Below are 16,949 nucleotides of genomic sequence, written 5' to 3'. Positions count from 1 at the left end.
CCAAGGTGGGTGGATCATGAGGTCAGGAGATCGAGACCATGGTGAAACCCCATCTCTACTAAAAATACAAAAAATTAGTCAGGCCCAGTGGCAGGCACCTGTAGTCCCAGCTACTTGGGAGGCTTAGGCAGGAGAATGGCGTGAACCCGGGAGGCGTAGCTTGCAGTGAGCCGTAGCTTGCAGATCCTGCCACTGCACTCCAGCCTGGGTGACAGAGTGAGACTGCGTCTCAAAAAAAAAGAAAAAGAAAAAGAAAAAAAATACAAAAATTAGTCAGGCATGGTGGTGGGCGCCAGTAGTCCCAGCTACTCGGGAGGCTGAGGCATGAAAATTGCTTGAACCTGGGAGGAGGAGGTTGCAGTGAGCTGAGTGACTCTTAGCATTTCTAATAAAATTATCTTTTGACTGATAATATAATTCTAAGTCTTTTCTAGTTTTTATATTTAGGGTTTTTTTTTTTTTTTTTTTTTTTTTGCTGCATTGGACAATATCTCCAAAAAAACTGATTAATTTTGAACATTTCTATGTTTTCTTGACTTTAATGAAAACTGCTTTAGCATTTTATAATTTTAGAATGGTGCTGGTACTTGTCTGGGAATAAATAGACTTTGTTATTTTTAAGTAGTGCTTTTCACTTAGAGTTTTAATCAGAAACAGGTGCTGAATTCTATTAAGTACCTTTTTGATATCTATTGATGCAATTATCAATTTTCCTTTAATTTGTTAATGTAGTGAATTATGTTGGATTTCTTAATAATGAAACATCCTTGCATTACTGGAACAAACCTTATCTTAGACACAGGATATTCTTTTGATACGCTGTTGGATTCTATATGATAATGTTTTACAAATAAATTTTACATCTACATATTATTTTCTTTATTTTTGGTCATGTCAGGCTTTGTGTTATGGGTGTGTGGACTTTGTAAACTGAATTGGTGGAAGATTTTTATTTTATTTTATTTTATTTTGAGACAGAGTCTCACTCCATCACCCAGGCTAAAGTACAGTGGCACAATCTTGGCTCACTGCAACCTCCACTTCCTTGGTTCAAGCAATTCTTGGGCCTCAGCCTCTCTTCTTTTTAAATGGTGTGGAATAATTTAATAACATGGGAGTTAACAGTTATACAGCCAATAATCCCAGCATTTTGGGAGGCTGAGGTGAGCAGATCACTTGAACCCAGTAGTTCGAGACCAACCTGAGCAAGATGGTGAAACCCTGTCTCTATGAAAAACACAAAAAATTAACCGGGCATGATGGCATGCACCTGTAGTCCCAGCTACCCGGGAGGCTGAGGTGGGAGAATCACCTGTGCCCTGGAGGTCCGGGCAGCAGTGAGCTGTGACAGCGCTGCTGCATTCTAGCCTGGGTGACAGAGTGAGACCCTGTCTCAAAAAGAAAAAAAAAGAAAAGAAAGAAAAGAAAAGAAAAAAGTTATAGAGAGAACTCTGTGGGGGCTCTGTTCCAATTTTAAATTAGATGCTGAATTAGATAAGATATGAACTTACTGTATATGTTTAAAGAAGTCTTCCAAGTTTAGTCACAATTTGCCTTAGAAACCAGAGGCTAAAATTATCTCCTTTTACCATTTAGAAACCAGAATGAATCTTCTCTCAAGACTTTTTTATTCTTTTTTTTTTTTTCAAGGCTGGTCTCAAACTCGTGGACTAAAGTGATCTTCCCACCTATGCCTGCTGAGTTGCTGGGACTACAGGCACACACTACCAGGTCTGGCTTCTCAAGACTTTTAAACAAATACTCGCCCAGTGACTAACACTAGATCTGGTTAACATAAAGAAGAAAGCTGCTTAGTAGGCACAGAAAAAAACTGGAGGCAAAGTCTGATCTGTTGATTCATACTTGCTAAGATTTAATGAAATAATGCGTGTTTGTTTAGGTCATAGACTACTTTAAAACAACCTAAAAAATATATTTCCCTGATCCAGAATATGTAGATAAGAGTAGAGGTAAGGTGTTCACACAACTTCAAATATTCATTACTAGAGAGTTGCTTACATTTTCATATTTAGGAGATTCTAACATTAGATCTTTTGGTATGAATAGGTAAAAACAAGTCACCATTAACTGACAGGAAGCACAGAATTCTCAATTTAGTTCTGGAAAAGACATTACTTTATAAATATGAGTTTTTAAATGATTCTTATGAAGAATCTAGCACCACAGTGAATGCTCTCTGCAAGTAACTCCCAGCTTCTCTGAATTTCAAAGGCAGCCACTAATATATTATTAACAAATTCAATTTAGCTGAAAGCGATGAATTACAGAAGTAAATCTTTAGGTACAAAGTAGACAGTTGACACACATGTGGCATATACACACTAGTGACCTGCCTCAAAGTGAAATGCTTATTAATAACCATAATCTATTGTCACTGTGACAAATTCTTACACATCATAGTCCGTGATTTCACTACTCGGTAGCAGCAATAAAGTGTTAAAAGGCCCATCAGTATGATGACACACATTCCAGTAGTAAATCCAGCCTGTTTAAAAATAAAAGTATAAAACAGCATATATCATCATGTAAGCATAAATTCATATGCAATTATTTTACCCTAAACAATCATGGTAAAAACTTGACAACTCATGAAAAACTAAATATAACCATCTATTTTCTTTCATGAATTTTATGTAGATTCATTAAAACCTCTGTTATAAAACTTGCAATATAAAGAGAAAATCATTTAGGCAAAAAGTGTGCTGAAAAATTAGTATTACCTGTTTTATGCCCCAAGGAATGCTTAGTATAGATGTTCCCATCATGGTATTCCAAATCATAAAACTGAAAACACAGAGTAATAGCAGTAAAAAAAATGGAGTTTGACTCTTCAAACATTTTAATTGAGACAAAAAATAACCAGTAATTTTCACTCATATACAGTTTAAGTCATGCTCCAAAAAGCCATTTCACTCACATGGTTACTAAACTGGTGTTTTTACCGTATCCTTCAGTGTAACTTTGAAGTTTATAAGCAGAGCCCAAAGGGCTATACACATAGCACTCTTCTGGACCTGGAACTACATGGTCTGGGGCAATCTGGTAAAAAGGAAACATAGAGAAATGTCAGAACCAGGAAATGCAAAATGGGATATTTTCTACACATCAGATCACCTCACTCTAGATACCTTTTTTTTTTGTTTTTTTGAATGGAGTCTTGCTCTGTCACCCAGGCTGGAGTGCAGTGATGTGATCTTGGCTCACTGCAAGTGCCGCCTCCCAGGTTCACACCATTCTCCTGCCTTGGCCTCCTGAGTAGCTGGGACTACAGGCACCTGCCACCACGCCCGGCTAATTTTTTGTATTTTTTTGTAGAGATGGGGTTTCACAGTGTTAGCCAGGATGGTCTTGATCTCCTGACCTCGTGACCCACCCGCCTCAGCCTCCCAAAGTGCTGGGATTATAGGCATGAGCCACCATGCCTGGCCCTCTAGACACATTTTAACTATCATAAACAAGTACTATGCATCCCTGATTAGTGAATTAAAAAATTCTTTTTCAAATATAGAAAATCTAACTAAAAAAGCAAGAGTTTAAAAATCCAAAATAATTTTGGGATTTTCAGAAAACTGAGTGTGGATGCAAGTACTATGAATCCCTGATTAGTGAATTAAAAAATTCTTTTTCAAATATAGAAAATCTAACTAAAAAAGCAAGAGTTTAAAAATCCAAAATAATTTGGGATTTTCAGAAAACGAGTGTGGATGTATACACACATTCATTAAGAATGGCTATATCATTGTTAATTTTACATCACTGTTTACATACTCTGACTTGCTAGACTCACCTCAGTGTCAGTTAACAAACGGCATTCAACTTTGGTGCACATGCTGACTCTATTTCCAGGCAAACAATATACATTCAAGTATAAACGTGCTCAGCTGAGATCTCCAGGGTTTGTTTCCAAGAGCAGAGCCTCTAGAAGGTCTCCACTAGACCCAGAGATACTGGATTACCTCTACTTCTCCAAGGGCTTAAGTAATTCCATTATGCAACTAAGACTTTACCACAACTACTGATGTCAAGGCCTAAGGGGAAAAAGCCAAAAAAAATTGGGAAAAAAATTACCCTACCCAGAACTTTTTGGAAATCCCTATTTTGGCCATGCAAGAGGAAATCTTAATATTTATTTCACATAGCTATTGTTTAGGCTTAAGAGATAGCTATATACCAGTGATGCCCAATCACTGGTCCTTATTAAATGTTAATGAATGTTGGTTCTCTTCTTTTTATTAATAATACTAATTTTAAAATCCTATTTTCTCCCAGAATGTTCTCATTTTCAGTTAAACTTGCAAGTTTCTGAATATCTCATATGTGGTAGTTTTTATAAGCTACCAAATTATTTACATATTTTTTATCCTAAAATAGTAATAACAGATTTTTAGAAGATCAAGGGTCAACAAACTCTGGCCCATAGGCCAAATCCGGCTTCAACCTGATTATTATATAGCCTCTTTCCTGAGAATGGTTTTTATGATTTTATAATTTTTTTTTTTTTTTTTTTGAGACGGAGTCTTGCTCTGTCGCCCGAGCTGGAGTGCAGTGGCAGGATCTCAGCTCACTGCAAGCTCCGCCTCCTGGGTTTACGCCATTCTCCTGCCTCAGCCTCCCGAGTAGCTGGGACTACAGGCGCCTGCCACCTCGCCCGGCTAGTTTTTTTTTTGTATTTTTAGTAGAGACGGGGTTTCACCGTGTTAGCCAGGATGGTCTCGATCTCCTGACCTCGTGATCCGCCCGTCTTGGCCTCCCAAAGTGCTAGGATTACAGGCTTGAGCCACCGCGCCCAGCCAATTTAATAAATTTTTAATTTATAATTTTGATGATCATAAAATGAAGAATATCATGTGACAGTATGTGACCTCAAAGTCTAAGACATTTAGTATCTGGCTCTTTGACTCCTGGTTTTGATCAATAAAAGAATAATGCTAAATAAGAAACTACTATATTTATGTATGTACATATTTCAGTTTCCCCTTTTTTTTTTTTAAGAGATGGAGTCACGGCCGGGCGCGGTGGCTCAAGCCTGTAATCCCAGCACTTTGGGAGGCCGAGACGGGCGGATCACGAGGTCAGGAGATCGAGACCATCCTGGCTAACATGGTGAAACCCCGTCTCTACTAAAAATAGAAAAAACTAGCCGGGCGAGGTGGCGGGCGCCTGTAGTCCCAGCTACTCGGGAGGCTGAGGCAGGAGAATGGCGTGAACCCGGGAGGCGGAGCTTGCAGTGAGCCGAGATTGCGCCACTGCACTCCAGTCTGGGCGACAGAGCGAGACTCCGCCTCAAAAAAAAAAAAAAAAAAAAAAAAAAGAGATGGAGTCACATGTTTGGGCACAGTGGCTCATGCCTGTAATCCCAGCACTTTGGGAGGCCGAGGTGGGTGGGTCACGAGGTCAGGAGTTCAAGACCAGCCTGGCCAACATGGTGAAACCCGTCTCTACTCAAAATACAAAAATTAGCCAGGTGTGGTGGCACACACCTGTAATCCCAGCTACTCGGGAGCCTGAGGCAGGAGAATGGCTTGAACCCAGGAGGCAGGGGGTGTGGTGAGCCGAGATCGCACCACTGCACTCCAGCCTGGGTGACAGAGCGACACACCATCTAAAAAAAGAAAAAAGAAAAAAGAGATGGGTCACACTCTCTTGCTCAGGAGAATGCAGTGGCACAATCACAGCTCACTGCATCCTCAAGCAATCCATCCTGGGCTCAAGGGATCCTCCTGTCTTAGCCTTCCAAGTAGCTGGAAATACAGGTGCGAGCCATCACACTTGGCTAATTGAAAAAAATTTTTTTTGTAGAGACAGGGTTTCACCATCTTCTCCTGGCTGGTCTTGAACTCCTGGGCTCAAGTGATCCTCTTGCCTTGGCCTCCCAAAATGCTGAGATTACAGGCACGAGTTACTGTGCTCAGCCAGTTTCCCATTCTTGTAGAAAATTTCCAAAAAACTATTTCCCTTGTAGCTTCAAAGTTAAAAATTGACCACACTAAGCAGAACTTGTTATTATTTGCTATTAGTCAATGGCCTAACCTGCCATTTCAAAAGTAATTTATCCTCCTCAGAGATTTGGGGAATGGGGATCAGGGGAATTTTCCAAAAAAATCTCCAGGTTGTTGTCAACACAGAAAGATTGTTTCAAATTTAGATAAGAATGAACTGGAAGGATGTAGGAAGTGTATTAATTACTGTCTTTGACTTTGAATGATGCTGTCCTTGAAATACAGTCAGAAAAAAGTTCAATCACTGGGAGGTGCCCTGGCTTATATTGTTCACTGTTCATTTCAACTGAATTTTAGACTATTAGTAATGTTTTGTCTCTTACCAGTGCCTTGTCTGCAGGAGTGGTGAGCCGGCTGTAGTAATGAATTCTCTTGTTCATGGCGGAGGCATGGTCACTAACCCTCTGAATGACATGATTCACATTCACGATGTTTGTGGGCTCTATATAGAAAGGCCTACAGAAGGGAATATACACTTGACAAAAAGTATTCAGCCAAAAATTCTGGAAGTCAGCCTTTGAAGAAAATAACTTCTTGTCCTACATTAGTAATGGGATGCACAAAGGCAAGGCATTGACTTCTCACTTTTGGTGCAAAAAGAAAATGTCACAAAAGAAGTATTATCCTATCCACAGAATAAAGCTTTTGTCTTCATAACACTTTTACTTTAAGCACACTTTTTTAATCTTCAGAAATTTAGCATCAGAGAAGGCAAAACAGAAAGAACTTAAAACAGTTATTAAAAAGAAATATAGCAGCTATCAGTTTCCAACAATGAAACTTAAGACAGCTTTGAATAGTCTCTCAAAAAAGCTTTTGGCACTAAATCAGAGAAATTATGGACTAAAATGTTCCTCTCCTGAAGAGTCTCTACTCCTTCCTTATGGGCCAAAGCTATTTCCTATGATAAACAGAATTCTTATTCCTTGGTTCATGTATTAAGGATTAGTGACCTCAACTATCAGATCCCCTTATGAGACTTATCCAAATCAGTATAAAATAGAACATCAGGACAATGGAAATATTTTGCCTCATTCTACTTCTTGTGGATTTTAGTAACATACCCTCTTATTTATATATATGCTTCCTTTCCACGACTGCATCCTAATCAACTGCAGATTTTGGTGTTCAATCATCCTTTTCAGTCACCAACCTCTTCGGTTTCTTTCTGAAACTCCCTCATTTTCTTCTGAAGTTTCCAGTAATATACTATCCAAAATGAAAAGACCAGGCAGAGTTTTATGAAAAGACTGTATCTTTTCATAAAAGATTCTTAGACTTCTTGAAGTCACAAGTGACACTGTACCCCAAATTGTACATAATTTGCCATTTCAGGCACAGATCCAAATAAAGAAGAAAAAAAATCCAGATTTATCATTGGTTCCACATAACTCCTTTATACTTACAGTTCTGAAAGAAACTTAAAATGTAGTAATATATGGTAATCATTTCTGGAGATACTGTTAACCTAATCTTTTTTTTTTTTTTTTTTTCTGAGACAGAGTCTCACTCTGTCGCCCAGGCTGGAGTGCAGTGGCGCGACCTCAGCTCACTGCAACCTCCACCTCCTGGGTTCAAGCAATTTTCTGGCCTCAGCCTCCAGAGTAGCTGGGACTTACTCTGGTAGTACTCAGGTTTCAGACCAGTTAGGCAGCTCCTCCGTTCTGTCCAGAAGCTACTGAATTGTAGGTCTTTGTTTGTTTTGATAATGTTGTACAAATACATGTACTCAGGTGTGCACCACTATGCCTGACTAATTTTTGTATTTTTGGTAGAGACGGGATTTCACCATGTTGGCCAGGCTGGTCTCCAACTCCTGACCTCAGGTGATCTGCCTGCCTTCGCCTCCCAAAGTGTTGGGATTACAGGCATGAGCCACCACACCCAGCCATTAATCTAATCTTGTGGGAACTATTTGAAAAACCAAGTGACTGAACATTTACTTTCTGCTATTTTTCTTATTAATTCTGTGATATTTGAGAAATGGTAGCAGAGGTGTTAAACTTAGTTTTATCTCTCTAGTTAGCATACAGAATCTTTGAATCTTTTATTATTTGTTCTCTACCACAACACCTAAATATGCTGGGTACTACATAGGTCAATTCAATGAATATGTAAGTAGAGCACTTATGGAGCAAATATGTGAATATAGGGATCAATATGACATATCATATATACTAGTGCTGTGGTTTGAATATGTCCCCCAAAGTTTGTGTGTTGGAAGAAAATCCCTAATGCAACAGTTCCAACAGTGGAACCTTTAAGCGGTGATTAGGTCATGCGGGCTCTGAGTTCACAAACAGATTAATGACATTATCTTGGGAGCAGGTTAGTATCATAGGAGTGGGTTCCTGGTAAAAGAATGAGTTCAGTTCCCTTCCTTCCCCCTACCCTCTCTCACGTACTCTTTGGCCTTTCCACAATGTGGTGATAAGCACGAAGTCCCTCCCTACATGTGGGCCCTTTGACCTTGGACTTCCCAGTCTCCAGAACTATAAGAAATAAATCTCTGTTCTTTTAAAATTACCCAGTCTCAGGTATTCTGTTACAGCAGTATAAAATGAACTAAGACACTAAGCATATTATTGTTAAGTGAATTAAGTGGTGTCAATATATTTCAAAGGGATATAATAAAAATGAATGGGTCAGAAGCTGAAAAAGCAATCCCTACTTGTAAATTTGGTAGTCTGCTGTAACTACCAATTATCCCAAAGCATTATGATGTCCAATATAATTTGTATCTCTACTACCACACTCAGTGGTACTAAAAAGCAACATAAAAATATTTATATCTGGCAGATGGCTTAATTATACCTGGGGTCACACTCTATAGTGCATTCTTTTTGCTTTGCAAGAATGATGCCCTACAAAATTCAAGAAAGAATGATAGCTTTAATACCAACATAATGCAAAGACTGAAGCTAGTCATGGATTACCAAAAGAGACTGATAAGTATCATACTGATAGAAAGAGATGTAGGTGTTCTACTGCTAGCCTTTTACTTTAAAAACTCAATAGTATTAGTTCCAACCACTAAGTTGGTTTGAGGCCTGCTTGCTGAAAAGTAGTCAGGAAGTGCTAAATATCTTGGCTCCTGGTTTCTCACAGAAGTGTTAACTGCACCAGTTTAGTTGGCTTGACTACTCTGAGGGCAGAATGACTCTGAAAGTTTTTCTTTTCCAACAGTTTTCATCGAGATGCTGAGTGCCTGTTCAAACAAATATTCTGGAATCTTTTCAAAACAGTCTCTTCAAAAAATATACAACTCAGCATATTTAACTGAATTATTAGAAACATATGCTTAAAGCTTCATTTGAGAAGAAAAAATATAAACTATATTTTTAAATTGAACTTTAGTTGGATCTGAAAACACTTTTAAAATTAAACAATACTATACAGAGAATATTCAGAATAAGACTTTTGAAACTGGGGCTTTCTTTTTTTGATCATAGTTTCACATGACTGCTCCCTATCAATGTTACTTCTCATTTGAAATGTAGTTCAGCTGTGCCACACTGAAAATAAAGAAGTCATATTTATCTTACCTTATACATATTTATGGTCATACCACAGAAAAAATGCTTTCAATATTAAGCAAAATTTACAAAATATTTTAAAATGTGAGTCAAACCTCATATTTTCATTTAATACACATATAAACAGAGAAACCTTATTTGTACCTAATACCTTTTCTAGATTCCACTCCTTAAATTCCTTAAAAATTTTTGGTTTATACATCTGTCTCCACCCTCCTACTGACCAGTTATGCTTCTCTGAAATTTAACAACAATGCCATCACTCTTAAGAAGGTCTGTACCCCAAATGAGGTACAAAACCAGGTGCAACTGAATTCAGTATTTAGGGATATACAGACAACAAAACTATTATAAACCATAGGGAAATTATTATACAAAGTCAAGATAGTGGCCATCCCTAGGGAGGACTGGGGATGTGTTTGGTGAAGGACACATGGAGAACTGTGTTTTGACCTTATGTTGCTTGGATGGATGTTGGCTTTATTATTCTTTCTTTCTTTCTTTCTTTTTTTTGAGACAGCGTTTTACTCTATCGCCTAGGCCAGAGGTCTAGGCCATGGTTTACTGCAGCCTCAACCATCTGGGCTTAAGCAAGTTTCCTGCCTCAGCCTCAGCCTCCCAAGTAGCCGGGACATACCACCATACCTGGCTAATTTAAAATATTTTAAAAGTAGAGGCAAGGTCTTGCCATATTGCCCAGGCTGGTCTCAAACTTCTGGCACAAGCAATCCTCCTGTCTTGGCCTCCCAAACTGTTGGGATTACAGGCATAAGTCACTGTACCTGGCCTATAAATACTTCTTAAATTGTACATATACAAGGCACTTCTTTGTACATGTGATATATCAAAAATAAATTTTTAAAAATAGATTTTAAGTGGACACATCCTTTCAAAATTTAGTAGAGAGGTTGAGAGAGACTCAAAAATCTTTTGTATCATACAGAAATTTATCGGTTATGTTGTGGCAAACTTAAACAAGCTACCTATTTTTCTTCTACAAGAAACAATTACTCCTAATTTGATGACTTTTTCTATGATGACACATAGTTGTCAATAGTGTGCTACATAGGTACACAGCAGATATTAAAAACAACCCCCTCCCCCATACTTAATTTATCTCCCTTCGAGATAAAGATAGTATTTTAATTATCTGAGAAAGTAGTTGCTTTTAAAAAAAACATGTTATACAAAGAACATTCTTTGTATAATAATAAATGTTTAGAAATGTTCCCATTGTTAGATGGTTTTATTGCTGAACATGTCTGTCACCAATAAAAACTCTTATCTGCAATTTCATACACATGGATTCAAAATTTTCTAAGATTTAAATACTTCCAAATGAAGAATTTAAATGGTCTTTGAACCTGTCATTAAACATGACAGAAAAATCAAAGTAATAATTATAATTCTAAAGCAAATTGCACTACCAGCATCTTGGTATTTACTCCATGTATTAATACATGCAAGTATTAATACTAATATTTTAATTGAAAAGTGCTGCAGAAGTATATAACAATGTTTAGAAATCAGTGAAATTAAACACTCAACATATTTCAAATGTGGAAATTTACAAACATTATAAAGTATCAAATAAAACATTAATATATAAAAACATAAACATTAAAAAATAAAAACATAAACATTAAACAGTTAGGATTCTAACATAAAGTATTCAATATGACTGTATGCAATGCTTCTTTACCCTTTGTAAACTTCCACCCAGTGTGCCTTTCAAAATGACACCTCTCAAGTAATCATTCCAGAAAGACTTTAGGACCTTCCTAAAGTGTTTAGTACTCTTCCAACGGATGTTTCAGACCAGCTAGACAGCTCCTCCACTCTGTCCAGAAGCTACTGAATTGTAGGTCTTTGCTTGTTTGTTTGTTTTGAGATAGGGTCTCATTGTGTCACTCAGGCTGGAGTACAGGGGTGCGCTGATAGCTCGCAGCAGCAACAGGAGGCTCAAGTGATCCTCTTGCCTCAGCCTCCCAAGAAGCTGGGACTACAGGTGTGCACCACCGTGTATATATATATATATATATATTTTTTTTTTTGGTAGAGATTGGGCTCTTCCTATGTTGCCCAGGCTGGTCTCAACTGATCCTACTGCCTCTGCCTCCCGAAATGCTGGAATTACAGGTGTGAGTCAACATGCCTGGCCAAGAATTGTTCCATCTGTCAACTCTTCTCCTTCCCCCAATAGAGAGACTTGCCACCTTCTGAGGGGTCCCTCTAAATCAATACTTTTTTTTTTATTTAGTGTGTGTGTGTGTGTGTGTGTGTGTGTGTGTGTGTGTGTGTGTGTATTGTGTTGGGAGGGAGGGTAGTGGCTGGAACAACTGAGTGGTCAAGTAGAGATAGAAGGGTGTCAGAAATGAAGGGGAAGGCAGAAAAGTAGAAAAGAAGAGCTTAGGGGACAGGCTAGAGAGAAAAACTCAGACTAGACAGAAAACCACAAAAGGTGAACAAGGTTACTGTTTTTTTTTTTTTTTTTTTTAGACAGAATCTTGCTCTGTCTTGCCCAGGATGGAGAGCAGTGGCACAATCTTGGCTCACTGCAGCCTCCACCTCCCGGGTTTAAGCAATTCTCCTGTCTCAGCCTCCCGAGTAGCTGGGACTACAGGCATGTGCCACCATACCCACCTAATTTTGTATTTTTAGTAGAGACAAGGTTTCACTATGTTGGCCAAGCTGGTCTCAAGCTCCTGACCTCAGGTGTGCCACCCGCCTTGGCTTCCCAAAGTGCTGGGATTACAGGCGTGAGCCACTGTGCCTAGCCAATTACTGGTTGTTTCTAAATTAACAGTATTAAACCAATGAAAATACTAGTATTTTCAGCTTAAAAATAGCATGGAATACTAAATATACAAACTAGTACTGCAATCACTAAATGTAAGAATTGAATATTATGGAGGATGAAAATTCATCATGCAAATTTCAACAAAAACCATCACACATAATTGTTGGATGAGACTGAAATGAACTTTGGTTTTTTTTTTTTTTTTGGAGACAGGGTCTTGCTCTGTCAGCCAGGTTGGAGTGCAGTGGCGGTGTGGTCATTGGCTATTACCTTGAACTTCTGGGCTCAAGTGATCCTCCTGCCTCAGCCTCCCAAGTAGCAAGTAGCTGGGACTACAGGCATGTGCCACCATGCCTGATTATTTTTTTTAATTTTTTGTAGAGATGAGGTCTTGCTATATTGCCCAGGTTGGTCTTAACTCCTGGCCTCAAGCAATCCTCCTACTTTGGCCTCCCAAAATGTTGAGATTACAGGCATGAGCCACTGTGCCTGGCCTGGAATAAACTTTGAATCAGTTTAAATTACTGTGTGACAAAGTATTAAATAATAAAAACAATGTTAAAGTGAAAACAAAAAATTGTCTATACTGCCAATAAATCAAATTTAAAGTTAATTTTATCAAGACTGATTGTATCTTTCTAATACTTAAACATTTCTATTATGTTTTATAGAGTATATAATATGTAACTATAGAAGTATATGTACATAATTTGCAAATGAATATGTGCATGCACACACACACATGCAGTCTCATTTTTTTAAGATTGTTATTTTTTTTAACCAAGTGGCATGGTGAAAAAGCTTTTGAAAAAAGCAAATGTTAATAAACACTTGGTTGAAGATTATGAGTTCTATGTTTTAGAATTCCAAACTGTTAACTTATTTGAAAGTAAACAACTTCATCAAAAACATATAGACAAAGAACTTGACCTGCAAATTAATTCTCAGGCCCATATATTTTATTATAGATTCTGCTGAGAATAAATTTCAAAATTCTTTCCAATGCAATTTATGTTCTTAAATTTTGGTTTTAAAAAACTCCAATAATTTTAAAAAATTCTACTATGCTAAGAATCTCTTATTTTTATGTCTACAAAATGATCAGTAAAATAAATGCAAGTTTTGAGTTTTTTTTTTTTTTTTTTTTTTAATAGCAGCAACACTGGAATGAGGCTTAGAGAATTATATAAACAACAGAAACATTTTAACCAAGTTAAGATGGTTCCATTTTTCTCTAGGTTGATGTAAACAATAACACCACCACCACTACCACAACCACTCCATTCCATCTTCTATCTAGAAAGAGCAGTTCCAAATGGGAAATGGTGAGTGACATTCCACAAAGGAAAATTAGGAATGTGGAAAAAATTCCCAAGTAAGAAAGTTTTCCAAGCAGCTTCTCCTTTTATCCACTTGATTAGGATGTCAAAATAACTCACAAATTGTCTCAATCTACTTAAGTGCAATAAGTTAAGAGTATTATTAACTTAACATTTTGAAATAAAGAGCATGTCTTAATTATAAATAAAGAGTAACTGCAATGCCATGCCAGTTATTACTCTCCTTATACAAACCCACCAGAACAATTTCTAGAAAATTAGTAAAATTTCCAGTTTCATAACCCAATTCCCCATGGGGGAAATAAAAGTGGGGAATAAGAAAAATGCCAGGTTAGCATTTTAACTAAAATTTTCTATCCTTAAAAACTAGAAAGACAATGAAAGAAGGCAAAGGTTTCACTGTGTATATATATATATATATATATATATATAGAGAGAGAGAGAGAGAGAGAGAGAGAGAGAGAGAGAGAGAGACATCTTATTTTTAAAACTGTACATGGATGTGATTCAAACAAAACACATCTACTCTTTAAACAGATCATCAAAGAAAAACAGACTCTTTCTTGTTCCTTTCCCATATCTTAATGCTATAGGTTTGAATGTGTTCCCTCCAAAATTCAGGCATTGCCAATGTGATGATGTTAAGAGGTGGGGCCTTTAGGAGGTGATTAGGCTGGGAGGGTTCCTCCCTCGTTAAGGCCCTTACAAAAGAGGCTTAGCATAGCATTTGGCTAGCTTATTCTTCAGCTCTTCTGCCATGGATGACACAGCAACAAGGCCTGTGTCAGATCAAATGCCAGTGCCTTGATCTCAGACTTCTCAGCTTCCAGAATTGTGAGAAATAAATTTCTGTTCTTTATAAATTACCCAGTCTCAAGTATTCCTTACAGCAGTACCAAATGGACTAAGGCACTTAAGGAAAGGATTCTATGCATCAAGCCTTAGAAATCCTCATCATGGCTCTCAAGAAAGGTAAACAGACAAAGAGAAATTCTGCTTTACCACTGGAAAGACACTATCAACAAATGGTTTACACAAACTGGTCATTCAAAAGATGATGGCTGTATTTTCAATCCAGATGGCAAGTATTGCAGTAGCCTGATCAGAATCTATTGCTAGTCGCATTCTGCAGATCAATCCCAGAATAACAGAACAGATAAAGGCAAGAGCTCAAAGTGAAACCTGCCCTGCCAACTGGCTCCTATCAACTAATTTTTATCTATAGGAAAGTTTTACAACTAAATATGAGATATTTTAGGAAAAAAAGAAAAAAGTAGTGCTAGAAAGTATATGCTGAAATAAGAACTTTCACACATTGCTAGTAGAAGTATAAGTTGGCACAATCTTTCTAGAAAGCAATTTGCTATATGTATTATGAACCTTAATTGTGTTCATACCCTTCATTATAATAGTTATAACTTTGAGACTCTATTAGAAAGAAATCAAAATATCATATAAAAATTATGTAGAAAGTTGCTAATCACAGCATTTAATTAAAAATGTAAATATCTTAACATTAAAACACTGTTAAATTATGTATATTTAAATTTAAGATGATATATACAAAGAATTCCTAATATGGAAGAGTGCTTGTAAAACAAATTTCTTCTTTTGGCATTTCAGTGAGTCTTAAGGACAATTTTTACCATACAACTTTTTACTGCTGTTTGAAAGCCAGTACTTTCCCCTATCATTCTTAGCTTCAATCTCCAGCCCTATGGTTTATGGCAGTTAAAATCTTTGGATGACCTTGCCAAAGGACTGCAGGTTTGCTTCAGGGTTTAGGAGAGGCTGGCGACTGTTTTGCTGTTTTGTTGTCCAAAGAGCCATATTGATCAGAATATTTTTATTAGAGTTGTGTGGGTAGACTGAAATTAAGGTGAATGAGCCTGACCTTTTTATTAACTTCCCCAGAAATAAGGCAAGAGGTATCCCTATGGGTGTCACAGCAGTACGAAGTACGAGTCCCTATGGTTGCTGACATTAGAGTCCTTCTGTGCAGATCAGGGGTTGGTACACTATGGCCTGATAAAACAAATCCAAGCCCATGTCCTGTTTTCATAAATGTCCTGTTTTCGTAAATAAAATTTTTACTGGAACACAGGCAGGCCTATGCACTTATGTTTCGACTATGGCTACTTTCACTCCACAATGGCAAAGTTGAGTCCATATGCCTACAAAGCCTAAATTTACTAATTTACTAATTAGTAAATTTACACATTTACTAATGTGTCCTTTATAGAAAAAAATTTGCCAACTCTTGTCCTAGACCATCTTAAGGCCCCCTTAAGGACACAGATCTGGAAGACAGTCTTCTACTCTTCTCCTTGACGGGCAAAGGAGATGACTGAGGGAGGAACCTACATGCCCTTAACAGATCCATGCCAGGGAGCACCTGAATACGTTTTTCCTTTAGTAATATTTATAACCAGATGTCCCTAGGTCTCATTCAGCTTAATCCCTTGCAAAATCTGCCTCTCACATTTAAAAACAAAAGCCAAACAAACAAACCTCAACTTCAGCCAAAACAACTACAATAAATGTTCTTGCACAGAGCAGCACCTGCACAGAAACCTTCCCAAGGCACCTGGTCATTAATATTACATATGGCCTCATTCCACTCCTGGTACAACCAGAACCTATAACACAGTCACTCACAGGAGTATGATCCACAGGATTCTTGGTAATGCTACTACAGGATGTGTTCAATTCACGTTTTTCCTAATGAAAAATGAGTTCTAAATATATACATATATAGACTGGGTGTGGTTGCTCACGCTTGTGATCCCAACATGAGGACTGATTGAGGCCAGGAGTTCAAGACCAGCTTGGGGAACATAGGAAGGCCCTTTCTCTACAAAAAATAGTAAAAGCAGCCAGGCATGCCTCCAGGGAGGCTGAGGCAGGATGACTGCTTGAGCCCAGGAGTTCAAAGTTACAAAGTGCTATGATCGTGCCATTGCACTCCAGCATGGGCAATAGAGGGAGGCCATGCCTCAAAAACAAACAAACATGTGTGTGTTTATACATATAAAATCAAGTATTTATCACCCCTTATTTTTTTGCTAGGTATCCATCTCCCCCACTGGAGGGTGGGGCTGTGTTTGAGTAAAGTGTCTGGCAAACAGAAGGAACATAATGAATGTTTGCTGACAAAAGAATAGAAGAAGGAAGGAAGGAAGGAAGGCAGAAGAGGAAAAGAGGGAAGGAGGGAGGGAAGAAAGATGACAGGGAGGTGGGGAAGAAGAGAAGA

At 37.8% G+C, this 16,949-nt stretch overlaps 1 protein-coding gene across 3 annotated transcripts in view; it reads right to left on the bottom strand.

Moving 5' to 3' along the window:
* Window positions 1-16,949, bottom strand: part of SLC38A9 (solute carrier family 38 member 9) — an 85,264-nt gene that overhangs the window by 39,986 nt on the left and 28,329 nt on the right. For all 3 annotated transcript variants that reach the window (XR_004056370.1, XM_010386470.1, XM_030927502.1), the window contains 4 exons: window positions 6,344-6,476; window positions 2,939-3,060; window positions 2,742-2,805; window positions 2,413-2,506 (listed from right to left, as the gene is read on the bottom strand). Coding sequence is in view for 2 of the 3 variants with exons in the window: in XM_010386470.1 (XP_010384772.1) it covers window positions 2,413-2,506; window positions 2,742-2,805; window positions 2,939-3,060; window positions 6,344-6,476 (413 nt within the window). In the remaining variant the exon portion in view is untranslated. The remainder of the gene's footprint in view (window positions 1-2,412; window positions 2,507-2,741; window positions 2,806-2,938; window positions 3,061-6,343; window positions 6,477-16,949) is intronic.

This window comes from Rhinopithecus roxellana, chromosome 3, assembly GCF_007565055.1.
Source record: "Rhinopithecus roxellana isolate Shanxi Qingling chromosome 3, ASM756505v1, whole genome shotgun sequence".
Classification (NCBI taxonomy): Eukaryota; Metazoa; Chordata; class Mammalia; order Primates; family Cercopithecidae; genus Rhinopithecus; species Rhinopithecus roxellana.
The sequence above is the reverse complement of the archived record's forward strand: the minus strand, read 5'-3'. Positions and strand labels throughout refer to the sequence as shown.